The sequence below is a fragment of the Hypanus sabinus genome, chromosome 8, assembly GCF_030144855.1.
Source record: "Hypanus sabinus isolate sHypSab1 chromosome 8, sHypSab1.hap1, whole genome shotgun sequence".
Classification (NCBI taxonomy): domain Eukaryota; kingdom Metazoa; phylum Chordata; class Chondrichthyes; order Myliobatiformes; family Dasyatidae; genus Hypanus; species Hypanus sabinus.
The window spans coordinates 127,505,065-127,518,672 of NC_082713.1; the positions used below are offsets into that span (position 1 = coordinate 127,505,065).

Sequence of the window (13,608 nt, forward strand, 5' to 3'; positions counted from 1 at the left end):
TTACCCCTTCTGGTTAGAAAACAAAACCTTCTGGAACACCATTCCTCCCAATCCTGGCCACTCCTCACTCCTTTAAGCATGTTGTCCCATATTCGGGAATCCCCTCCTTCAATCATTCCACTCCACCTCTTTCTAATCCTTCGGCGCTCTTAAGTTCCATCTCTGTGGTCACAGTACATGAAACTTGTATGCAAACTGATATATTTAGTGTTGGTTCAATAGTCCTCTGGGACTTTTCCAGGTTGATAACAAATTGCTATTTTTAATAATATCTTATTAAAATGCAACAATTCTCTGGACTTCTGTTTGTGTTTTTGTGCAGTGAGGCGGTCGTTTCAAATAACCTGTTACTGCAGTTAGACCCTGCTGTATCGGGAGTATTCTCAGGAAACCCCTACCCATTTGGCATTGATCCGGTGAGGAATGTTAATGATCCACTCCAGGCTTGTCGTGCTAGCCACTCCTGTGTTTCATGCACCATTGGAAGCTTCTATTTCTAACGAGCTGCTAAATTGGCATAAGGTCCGATGTCTATGGTACGCCCATCATCAGGGTGACCCAAAATACTTAAAAGACCAAGTTCAGATTAATCATCAAACCATAAACCGGTGAGGTTGTTGAGTGCAAGGCTTACTGTCAGGAACTCACACCTGTTTAAACTGTTGAAGGATTGAACCTTGCAAAGTCGCCCCTGAATTTGCAAGATATCCTCACAATACAGTATATCCACAGATTGAACAATCTAGGGAATTTCTCTTTGAAGTGAAGGTGAAAGAGAGGTAGCTTGTTAGAGATACACAAGATGATACGAAGCATAGATTGAGCTGACGGCCAGGCTTTTTATTTTCCCCCAGGGCTGAAATGGCTAATGTGAGGGGGCATAATCTTAAGGTGATTGGAGGGAAGTATAGGGGGATGTCAGAGGTAAGCTTGCTTTTTTTTTATTACAGTAGTGGGTACATGGAATGCACAGCCAAATGTGATGGCTGAGGCATATAAACTAGGGACCTTTGAGAGTCTCTTGGATAGGCACATGGATGAAAGAAAAAAATTGGAAGGCTATATTGGAAGGAAGGATGAGATTGATCTTGGAGTAGGTTAAAAGGTCAGCTCAACATTGTGGGCCAAAGGACCTTAACTGTTATGTTCTATAATTGTGGACTGTGTTTGTTAATGAATGGATTGAACTGCGGAAGTTAATGAATGTTCCTTCTTTCTTCAGATCTGGAACATTGCCTCAAACAAGCTAACTTTCCTCAACTCGTACAAGATGAAGATGTCGGTCATCCTCGGTGTCACTCACATGGTGTTTGGTGTTGTCATTAGCCTTTTCAACCACATGTAGGTACATGCAAATAATTCAAAGCTCGTCTGTTCACAGACATCTTCAGGATGTCCCAAAACACTTTGCAGCCACTTGTGTCCTTCTGGAGAAAAGAAAAACAAGTCAGTCAGCAGACTGCATTGGGTGAATGATTACTTGCTTTGATGTTGACCACTGGCCAAGAAACTGGAAGAATTATTCCGCCTTTCTTTCATATGATGCCAGCTTCAGAAGATTGTCACGCTAGGATTGTAGCTATCCTCAGCACTAGATTTTTGTAGTCTAGGCTCTTGTGCCTGGTTTGAACTGGCAACCTTCTGCAAAACCAAGACAGCAATGTTGTCTGGAAGCTGACATTTCTAGCAGACTCAGGAGATGGGCTGCAGAGTCCCCTGTTCTGTTTAGAAAAATTATCATTTTCATTTCAAAACAGGTGGCCAAATATCTAGGATATGCCATCACTGAGGAGGTGTCTGTGATGGTAAATATTTTCTTAAGCTTTCTCTTCTGTGGTATTGAGAGGAGAAATATGTTTTCTCCGAGGAGAAGGTTCTAGACCTCTGGTAAACTGTCCACATCTATTGCAAAACAGTAAAACATTTCATTAACATTATATGATGAAGAATATTGTCAGTGTTTATAGAGTCGCATGCTGACTATCAAGCACCTATTTTAAAACTCTCTCCCTAATCTATTTTATTCTCCCCGCATTCTTGTCAACTCCCCTTGCACACTTACCCCCACTGTGACTCTTCCCCCTCACCTACAGTTAACAGCAGCAAAGTAAACTAGCAACTTGCACATTTTTGTGATGTGTTTGGAAGCCAGAGCAGCTGGAAGCATGGAAAACACACAACACTGGATGTCAGCATTGAATCCTGTTCTCTGAACTCTGCAAAAGTAGCTCTCCAAGCCACTGCCATCCTTTTTACTTTTGTTTTCTTTAATCACTGTGCCATTTGTTTAAACATATTGGTAAATGTAATGTATCTGGAGCATGCATCTGGGAAGAACAACTGTATCTACAATGGGGTTTGTCTTCCAAATCAGTCAAATAAATTGTTCATCTTTTCTTTTTCTTCCATGTCAATCTTCATTTCTGTGGGATTTATTGCTAATGTCTTCCACAACGTCCTCCAAGAAGAACATAATCTTGTTGTAGGGATTGGAGGCTTGCATGCCTTAATGACCCGGAGAGCTATGTTGGCTGGAGTCAGGGCCTGTGCTTTGACTCTTGGTAGGGTTACCCATGCTAAACAGGTCAAAGGGTAGAGATCAGACTAAGAGTGGTCCACCGTTCCTCCAGATTTGGGGGTTCAGCTTGACGCTAACAACCCTAACTGGTCAAAAGGAATTGTTACGGAAACAGCAATGAAGAGTCCTACATCTGTGTGAGACATGATTCCTGGGTTTCCACCAGAATTTGCACGACTGACAGTAGTGAGAACTGTGGGGAAGCCACTGGCATGATGAAGGAAGCCCTGAACACCGCCAAGATCAAGACCAAAATTTGATTTTGGAATGTAAGAACGATGTACAACACTGGCAAGCAAGCATCAATAACTGCAGAAATGTGTCATTATAACATACATATACTGGATGTAGTGAAAGCAGATGGACAGTATCTAGCAGGCTAAAGGGGGCAACTGGTGAAACAGCATTGTACTCAGGAAGGGAAGATGGTCAGCATCACGATAGTATAGCTGTCATTTTGAAGAAGGGCATTGAGAAGTGCTTGCTGGAGTGGATACCAGTCAACAGTACTCTGCGAGTCAGGCTGAAAGGGAAGCAAGTGAACATGACTGTGATTGCGCTATGCTCCAAATAACGATAGTGACCTTGAAGAAAAGGACATTTTTATGAATAGCTACAATCGGAGGTAGAGTTGGTTCCACACCATGAGATACTCATTGCCATGGGAGATCTAAATACGAAAGTGGAAAATAACAACTCACACTTCACTAGTTCACACTTCACAACTCACTTTTGCATGCCATCTTGGACAATGACTCCCATCCACTCCATAATGTACTAGTTAGGCATAGGAGCACATTCAGCCAGAGACTCATTCCACCGAGATGTAACACTGAGTGTCATAGGAAGTCATTCCTACCTGTGGCCATCAAACTTTACAACTCCTCTCTCAGAGTGTCAGACACCCTGAGCCAATAGGCTGGTCCTGGACTTATTTCCACTTGGCATGATTAACATTATTATTTAATTATTTATGGCTTTATATTTGCTATATTTCTACACTATTCTTGGTTGGTACTATAATCTGGGAGTGGGGCCAAGTACCCAAGACCTTGGCAAAGGGATTTATTGTTAGGATCCCCAAGAAAGGAACTCTAAGTGATTGCAATAACTGGGATGGCATCACATTTTTGTCAGTGCCCAGCAAGGTTTTTGGCAAAGTCAATGTCCAATAGATTACAGATACTGCCATAACATCATAGAACTGAGCACAGTGACAGAGAAAACTGTATCTGAATTTCGTGGACCTTGAAAAGGCTTTTGATAGCATCCACAGGGACAGCTGGCAAATCTTCAGATCATATGGGATCCCTTTCAAAATCGTCCAGCTTATCCAGAGTTTCTATGCTAACTTCACCTGCATAGTTGGGGACTACAATCACTTTGAAGTCGAGACAGGAGTCGGGCAAGGCTCGGTGATGTTGGTGATATTATTTAACCTGGTGACTGACTGAGTTATGAGGCAAACAATGAAAGAAATTCTGTAATTTCGAAGACCTTGACTTTACAGATGACTTCACATTACTATTACATACACACCAGCACATGTAAGGGAAAACTCAGTGGCTGTGTGGACAGGTTAGAATCAGTCAGTGGAGAGAGACTGAGACCATAACTGTCAATGACGAGTCTCCTCTTCCCATCAAGGCATATTGTGTCGACTTACCCAGCACTGGCAGGTTCACCTACCTGAGCATCCTGCCCATCATTTGGCAGGATGGTGGGACCAAGGACAAAATCAAGTGCAGACTCAGCAAAACTGGAAACATATTCAGATCAATAAGCAACATATGGGGATCAACCAAGGACAGAGTCCACACCCAGTTGAAGCTGTATAAGAGCTGTGGTCTGTCCACAATCTTATACAGATCAGAATGCTGGCACATGGCAGAATGATCTTGCCAAGCTGTTGCCATTCCACACCATGAGCCTCTGGAAGATCCTCCACATTTTCTGGCCAAGAAAGATTTTCAACCATGCTGTACTCCTTCAGTGTCACCAAGAGGACATGGTCATCCTGAAATGTTGGAGATGGTTTGGGCACAAGATGAGAAGAGAGGCCAACTCCATCAAGACAGCGCTTCGTTGGACCCCCAAAGAGCGGAGGCAATGCGGGAGACCAAAGACAGCTTAGTGCTTTACTATAGAGACAGAAGTGATGACCCTGAACCACACCTGGGGCATAACAGAGAAGATGGCCAAGGACAGATAGAGATGGAGGACCTTCATTACTGTCCAAGATGCAGATGACATAACAGGCAGTAACTAACACTTCTAGAACTTATGGGACCTCAGTTTAATTCCTAGCTGAGAGACTATCTCCTGAATGTTCAGCATCCCTGCATTCATTCTATAATTGTGCTTGGATGTAAGTGATCCCATTTTAAGTACATGGCCTTCTTTCCAGTATTCTACCACTGGTTCACCCATAAACATCTCATTCATGCTGCTATTTGTGGACTTTGCTGTGCACTTTTTAACTGCTGCATTTGCCTGTGCTACATGAGTAATTACATTTCAATAATGCTTTTGTTATCCTTGGGGTATGAAAGTAACAATAGAAATGTTTGTACTTTCTTTGTACAAATTATTAACGTGTAGATGCATATTAAGGGTTGAATTCACCTACAATTCATTTCCTTCCGTTTTGTTTCCCTATTTTGCAGCTACTTTAAAAGCAAAATCAACATTTTCCTTCAGTTCATACCAGAAATGATCTTCATCTTGAGCTTATTTGGTTACCTGATCTTCATGATTATTTTTAAGTGGTGTTATTACCATGTTGGGACTTCTCAGTCTGCTCCCAGTATTTTAATCCACTTCATCAACATGTTCCTGTTCTCCTACAATGATTCTTCCATTGCATCCTTATACCACTATCAGGTATGTTATAGCAAAGTTTAAAAGTTAAAATCTTTATCAACAACAAAATTACCCAATTATAACTCGAAACTTCCTTAAATGAATGGCAATAAACCTGCTGATGTTTCTAGCATATTGCTTTCATTCTTCTGATGTGGTGTACCCAGCAAGGGTGAATGTATCGCCCGTCAATCTAGAAAAAATGGGTTGCTTCCCTCTTACCTGGGTCAGTCCCATCACTCTCTGTCTGAAGTTGTGTACAGGTGAAGGTGACAGAGTTTTTATTTTTTACCCCCGAATGGAAATCAGTGAATTAGATGTGTTTTCATGACAATCTGGAAGTTTGTTGGCCCCATTGATATTATTTGTGTACTTAAGTTTTATTTTTCAACTGCATTAAAATTGAGCCATCATAATAGATTTAAATTCCTGATTTCAGACTATCTGTTCTGATCTCTGGAGTACTAGTTCAGTAACACACCTACACCATGGTATCGCAGGTCATATTTTGAGCACAGATTTGTGCTGGCTGCAGCATGCATAACATTGGTAATGAAGAGTGATTTTCCACTTTAAGACAGTTGCTTCTTTACAGATTGTAATTGGCCATAAGACAAAGGAGCTGAATCAGGCTATTTGGCCCATTGATGGCTTCGCTATTCAATCATAGCTGATTATTTTCCCTCCCAACCCCATTCTCCTCTCTTTTCCCCATGACCTTTGACAACCTTAATAATCCAGAATCAATTGAACTCCGCTTAACTGACTTGGCCTCCACAGCCGTCTGTGGCAACGAATTCCACAGATTCCCTACCATCAGGACATCCTTCTGTGCTGAGGCTGTGCACTCTGGACCTAGACTCCCCCCACTATTGGAAATATCCTCTCCATCTCGGCCTTTCAATAATCAATAGGTCTTAATGAGATCTCCCTTCATTCTTCTAAACTCCAATGTCTACAGGTCCAGAGCCATCAACACTCCCTATACATTAACTTTTAACATAATTAACTGCTCTTTGAGCTATACTAACGCTTGGGAAGTTTAGAAGACTGTGTGCCAAGATCATTTGAATAAACTCTTCTCTGGCTTCCAGCTGGGTACAGGTATTGGTTATAACTGACATTTTGATGATCATCTCTGCCACCTTCACCGGGGATGATGCCTGGCCATGCCTAGTCTGGTGGTATTCACACACCTGTAGTCCATCCCTCCTATTTGGATGAGAACTAACCAATCAGGTTTCCACTCTTTACAATTTAATTCCAGTTCTTATTTGGAGGAAGATCTTTTTCATTGTTAAAATTTTTTTCCTTTAGCTTTATTTCAATAACTTTAGGTGTATAAGATGAGAGGCATTGATTGCGTGGCTAGTCAAAGCTTTTTCCCAGGGCTGAAATGGCTAACATGCGAGGGCACAGTTTTAAGGTGCTTAGAAGTAGGTACAGAGGGGATGTCAGGGGTAAGTGTTTTTTTTAATGCAGAGAGTGGTGAGTGCGTGGAATGGGCTGCTGGCAACGGTGGTGGAGGTGGATATGATAGGGTCTTTTAAGAGACTCCTGGACAGGTACATGGAGCTTTGAAAAACAGAGGGCTATGGGTAACCCTAGGTAATTTATAAACTAAGTACATGTTTGGCACAGCATTGTGGGCTGAAGGGCCTGTATTAGAAACATAGAAAGCCTACAGCATGATACAGGCCATCTGGTCCACAAAGTTGTGCCGAACATGTCCCTACCTTAGAAATGACTTGGCTTACCCATAGCTCTCTTTTTCTAAGCTCCATGTTGCTATCCAACAGTCTCTTAAAAGACCCTATCATATCCACCTCCACCACCGTTGCCGGCAGCCCATTCCACGCACTCACCACTGTCTGAGTAAGAAAACTTACCCCTGACATCTCCTCTGTACCTACTCTCCAGCACCTTAAACCTGTGTCCTCTTGTGGCAACCATTTCAGCCCTGGGAAAAAGCCTCTGACTATCCACACGATCAATACCTCTCATCATCTCGTACACCTCGATCAGGTCACCCCTCATCCTTCATTGCTCCAAGGAGAAAAGGCTGAGTTCATTCGACCTATTCTCATAAGGCATGCTCCCCAATTCAGACAACATCCTTGTATATCTCCTCTGCACCTTTTCTATGGTTTCCACATCCTTCCTGTAGTGAGGCGACCAGAACTGAGCACAGTACTCCAAGTGGGGTCTAACCAGGGTCCTATATAGCTGCAACATTACCTCTCGGCTCCTAAATTCAATTCCACAATTGATGAAGGCCAATACACCATATGCCTTCTTAACCACAGAGTCAACCTGTGCAGCTGCTTTGAGCGTCCTATGGACTCTGACCCCAAGATCCCTCTGATCTTCCACACTGCCAAGAGTCTTACCATTAATACTATGTTCTGCCATCATATTCGCATCATATTGTGCTGTAGGTTTTCTATGTTCTATGTTCCTTCAGTAGGCTGTCCCAAAAGCCATTGGCATGGCATAGTAGTTTTGTGCCATTGAAGTCAGTCCTATGGCCATTGTGAATACAATGTTCTGTTACCTCCGATTTCTCCAGGTAACCCAGAGAAATCAGTGGTAGCAGAACTTTGCATTTGCAGTGAACATAGGATTGAACGGACTGGCCTTGCAACTGTGTCGCCCCACCCCTAGGAGAATAAACTTTAGAAGAATGGGAATACTTGAAATTATAATTTTAAATTTTGCAGAAGGAGATACAGAGCTTTTTGGTCATCATTGCACTCATTTCTGTCCCCTGGATGCTACTCTTCAAGCCTTTTATTTTGCGATCAAATCACAAGAGAGCTCTGCAAGCGGTAAGATAAATGTGCATGATCATCAATAATCTGATGTACATCTGAGGAGTTGCGGTTGATACGGTGAATGAAATAGAGTTCAGAGCAAATCTCACTCTCTGGCTCTGAACCCACCAGCTCTGCAGGGTGTCTTCACTGGCTTTTGGGGAATCGGTTAATTACTTAGATTGGTAACCACTTCAGAAAATTAATCCCATTACATTGTCACACCTTTTCTAATTTTGTCTTTTTGGACTTCCTTCCCAATCGTGCAGTCATCTTTCTGATGAGCCTTGCTGTATCTTCAGGCTTTGCAATGCTGTTCCCCTTAAACTAAGATGAGCTAGTTTTGCTTTGGCCAATCTCGGGTACGCTTTAATCTGTCTGTCTCACCGGATCATTGCCACAGTCACTGTGATATCCTGGATGAATGTAATTTTTGGATATTTTCATAGTTGGCGACTACTCAAGAGTCGGCAACTACCCAAGAGAATGTCTATGTGAATGTAGCTGATGCAGACATGATGCAGACCCAGCAAAGGAACTCCACTGACCATGCTGATGACCATGGGGACCAACATGGCGAAGAGGTGAGTATCACATTTAACTTGGATGTTTAAAACTGGCACTGCACTGTTAACTAACCAGCAAGAGCAGATCCCTCCCATTGCCTAATCAAATACTGGGGCAGTTTTACCTTGTATTATCAGGTGCTATGGTACTGTATCAGCACAATTGCTTCACAGGACCAGCCACCATCGACCAGGGTTTGATTCCTGCTGCTGTTTGTAAGAGTTTGTACATTCTCCACATTCAGTTCCTCACTGCTTTGACTAACTGAGGGGCTAGAGTTGCCCGATTAGATACCTACCTAAGTGGCTTTGTAGTGACTGCATTTTTAAAAATTTTCTCATATTATTTTCAGTTTGACTTTGGTGATATTTTTGTGCACCAAGCAATCCACACTATTGAGTACTGTCTCGGTTGCATCTCCAACACTGCTTCCTATCTCCGGCTCTGGGCTCTAAGTTTGGCTCATGCAGGTAAGCAAATTTTTTGGGCCCTGTGTATATGATGGGTGGGTTGAATACTCATGGCAACGAGCAAAGTGAATGGACTTACTGAACACTGAATGTGAATGTAAAGCTTTCTGCAATATGAAGAATATTGTACCATTCAGTAAAATGCCCAGTAATGATCAGAAGGTCAAAGAGAGAAAGTGCAAACAATTAGGGAATATCTTTTTAAGATAAGTTCTGTCCATGTGTCCAATCTTTATATGTTATATCCATATAAGCTCTTAGTGCAAGGTTCCCTTGTGGCCATTCCCCTCAGCAACAAGTCTACCCCTTTGGATACTGCTGGGGGAGTGATCTACCAGGACACAAGAGCAGCAGCCAGGCCTGTGGCCCTGTAGCCGGCTCTGAGGCTCAGCAGGGAAGGGTAAAATCAGGTAGAATGATAGCGATGGAAGACTTAATAGAGAAATGGACAGGAGTTTCTACAGCTGCAAAAGAGACACCAGGATCATGTGTTGCCTCCAAATTGCTATGGTCCAGAATGTTTCAAGGCAGCTGCAGAAGATTCTCAAGAGGGGAAAAGTGCTGCCAGAGGTCATGGTGCACATTGGCACCAATGACATTGGTAGAAGTGAGGAAGGGGTCCTGTTCAGTGAGTATAGGGAGTTGAGGAAGGCCTCCAAGGTGGTGGCCTCTGGGCTATTCCCAGTGCCATGGTGTATGGGGTGTCAGGGAGAGGTAGTACCTCTGACGGGGAACACGTCGTACTCTTCTGAGTAGTCCGTCCACATTAGTCCTCACCTGACACTCAGTTCTCACCAGTGGTTCCTCGGAGCTGTTTGCATGCAATAGCGGCCACACCCCGGGCAACGGCTTCAACTGGCCGGCAAAACCTGGTGAGGGTAGCCGATGGGCCTCAAACCCTCGGTGAGTTAGGGCTTGTCTACCTACGTATGTGAAGACTGAATTCGACGGACTATGCGGAGGAGACCACTACTTGGCGGTCCAACAAGTAGAAAGGCGGACCCAGCAAAGCATTGTGGAACGCAATCAGGGCACAGTGAGACACGTAGGACACTGCTGGCCATCCACTGCATCCTGACTTATCTCCAGCCATCTCGACTCCGTCTTGCAACTGGATACAGATAGGTCGGGACAAGAGAGTGAGGCTGATGATTTGCGCAACTCTCTCTCACTTTAATCCAAGTCAAGCGCAAGTCATGACTCCAAACCCATTCCGCTAAAAAACCTCAAGTCCTGTGGCGATGGCCGAGTGTCGAAGCAGCAGGTGTGGATACACTGGAAGCTGTAGTCACAAACCTGCACACAGGCGGCCCAGGGCATTTGGTCGTTCTCCGCTGGAATGAAGCAGCAGCGGAGCTCGGCAGCCCCCTGGGTGTCTGAGCAGTCCTCTTTAGAAATCGCTCTGCTCACCTCCATGGAGGAAGGGGCTAGAAAAGGTGCCTCAAACATAGCCTGCTTCACCTTACCCTGGCCAGCACACCGCGGCTGGCGGGGATCCCACTCAGCGGTCGAACTACAAAGAAGACGAAAGTAAAGGTGCTCAACCTTAGCACGTGGAACGTGCGAACTCTGCTTGACATCACCAAGGCTGTCAGACCAGAAAGAAGAACAGCACTGGTCACCAAAGAACTAGCCCACTATAACGTGGACATTGCAGCACTCAGTGAAACACGCTTAGCAGACAAGGGCCAGCTTACAGAACGTGGTGGTGGGTACACCTTCTTCTGGAGCGGTCGCAGCAGCATTGAACGATGAGAGGCTGGCGTTGGATTTGCCATCCAATCCCGCCTCGCTCGTAAACTTACCAAGCTTCCAGAGGGCATCAACAATTGCCTGATGATGCTTCAGCTCCCACTTGGCAATAAGAGGAATGCAACGCTGATCAGCGCAAATGCCCCAACGATGACCAACCTGGATGACATCAAAGATAAGTTCTATGAAGAACTTGATGCCCTCATAGCAGCAGTCCCACAGTCAGAGAAGCTTATTGTCCTCGGGGACTTTAATGCCAGAGTGGGGACAGATTATCAGACCTGGGGAGGGATTCTTGGAAGACATGGTATTGGCAAGTGTAACAGCAATGGCCTGCTGCTCCTCAAGACATGCGCTATGCATGACCTTGTCATCACCAACACCCTATTCCGCCTCCCTACCCGTAACAAGACATCTTGGATGCATCCACACTCCAGGCACTGGCATCTGATCGACTATGTCATCACTAGAAAGAGGGACTAGCAAGGCGTGAGAGTGACAAAGGCCATGTGTGGTGCTGACTGCTGGATGGATCATTGACTCTTAGTGTCCAAGTTTAAACTTTGCATCCTGCCTGTGAGAAGACCCCAAAGTCGGAAGACTGCAAAGAGGCTCAATGTCTCCAAGCTGAAGAGCAGCGTAGTTGCAGAAGAATTTCATGAAGACCTAGATAGCAGGCTGCTTGACACACCCCAGGATGACCACACCAGCATTGAAGAGCAGTGGATGGCTTTCAGAGATGCAGTCTACTCTACCGCTCTCGAACACCTCGGACCAGCAATCCGTAGACATCAAGACTGGTTCGATGAGAACAACGAGGAGATACAGGCACTGTTGTCAGAGAAACACCGACTGTTCAGAGCGCACCAGAATGATCCCACATCACAAGCAAAGATAGATGCCTTTGCCAGTGCAAGACAGAAAGCGCAGATGAAACTCCGTGAGATGCAGGATGTCTGGTTCAGCAATAAGGCCGATGAGATCCAGGGCTATGCAGACAGTCACGACACCAAGCGTTTCTACGACGCTTTGAAAGCTATGTATGGACCTCAGTTCTGGCTCCTCCCCCCTCCTCAGTGCAGATGGGACTCGGCTGCTGACAGAGAAAAAGCAGATTTTGGAGAGATGGGCTGAACACTTCAACCAGGTCCTCAACTGCCCTGCCGAAATCAATGATGAGGCCATTGCTCGCCTGCCTCAGGTGGAGATCAACCTGGACCTTGACAACCTCCCCACAGAAGAAGAAGTCAGAAAAGCCATCAGGCAACTTTCTTGTAGCAAAGCCCCAGGATCAGATGCAATCCCTGCTGAAGTCTACAAAGCAGGAGGCCCACTCATGATGCAGAAGCTGACCGAGCTCTTCCAGTCTATGTAGAACGAAGGAAAGGTCCCGCAACAGTTGAAAGATGCCAGCATAGTCCACATCTACAAGAGGAAAGGCAACCGCCAGTCTTGTGATAATCACTGAGGCATCTCCCTCCTGTCCATTGCTGGGAAGATCTTGGCTCGCATTCTGCTTAATCGCCTTCTCCAACACCTTGAGCAAGGTCTCCTCCCAGAAAGCCAGTGTGGCTTCCGTGCAGAGCGTGGAACTGTCGACATGATAGTTGCTGCACGCCAACTCCAGGAAAAATGTCAAGAGCAGCACAGCGACCTCTTTATGACCTTCGTTGATCTGACCAAGGCATTTGATACGGTCAGCAGAGATGGCTTATGGAAGATAATGGAGAAGTTTGGCTGCCCTAGCAGGTTCATCACGATTGTTCGGCAGTTCCACGATGGCATGATGGTGAAAGTTTTGGATGATGGTGACGAGTCAGAAGCCTTCCCAGTTGCAAACGGTGTGAAGCAAGGATGCGTTCTCGCCCTTACACTCTTTAGCATGGTCTTCGTTGCTATGCTGAATGATGCCTTCCGCGATTGTCAGGATAGTATACACGTCAGATACAGGACTGGTGGTGAACTATTCAACCTCCGGCGTCTACAGGCTGTTACAAAGGTAAAGGAGACCGTCGTCAGAGACCTCTTATTCACTGATGATTGCGCCCTCAACGCCAGCCCAGGGCAGAAGATGCAGCAAGAAATGGACTGCTTCTCATGAGCCTGTGACAACTTTGGACTTACAATCAGCACCAAAAAGACCGAAGTTATGTACCAGCCCGCACCCGGAAAGCCCTACCAGGAACCACACATCACAGTAAAGGGGCAGAAGCTGCTGGTAGTCGACAGCTTTACTTATCTGGGCAGTACTCTATCACGAGCGGTGAACATAGATGCAGAGATCAGTAACAGAGTGCCAAAGCCAGTGCCGCCTTTGGGAGACTCCGTGAGAATGTTTGGGAGCGGAGAGGACTCAGCCTTACCACCAAGCTGAAGGTCTACCGAGCAGTGGTTCTCACCACCCTCCTCTATGCCAGCGAGACCTGGACTGTCTACAGCAGACACGCTAAACAGCTCAAACACTTCCACTTGAGCTGCCTCCACAGACTTCTCCACGTACGATGGCAGGACAAAGTCCCAGACATGGAGGTCCTGGAGCGGGCTAGTACCCACAGCGTCTACACCC

General features: G+C 45.2%; 1 protein-coding gene across 4 annotated transcripts in view; it reads left to right on the forward strand.

Annotated features, from left to right (window-relative positions):
* Positions 1-13,608, forward strand: part of LOC132398406 (V-type proton ATPase 116 kDa subunit a 4-like) — a 77,546-nt gene that overhangs the window by 51,878 nt on the left and 12,060 nt on the right. For all 4 annotated transcript variants that reach the window (XM_059977788.1, XM_059977787.1, XM_059977790.1 and 1 more), the window contains 6 exons: positions 323-416; positions 1,223-1,341; positions 5,245-5,461; positions 8,161-8,268; positions 8,703-8,837; positions 9,173-9,290. In XM_059977788.1, the coding sequence (XP_059833771.1) occupies positions 323-416; positions 1,223-1,341; positions 5,245-5,461; positions 8,161-8,268; positions 8,703-8,837; positions 9,173-9,290 (791 nt within the window). The remainder of the gene's footprint in view (positions 1-322; positions 417-1,222; positions 1,342-5,244; positions 5,462-8,160; positions 8,269-8,702; positions 8,838-9,172; positions 9,291-13,608) is intronic.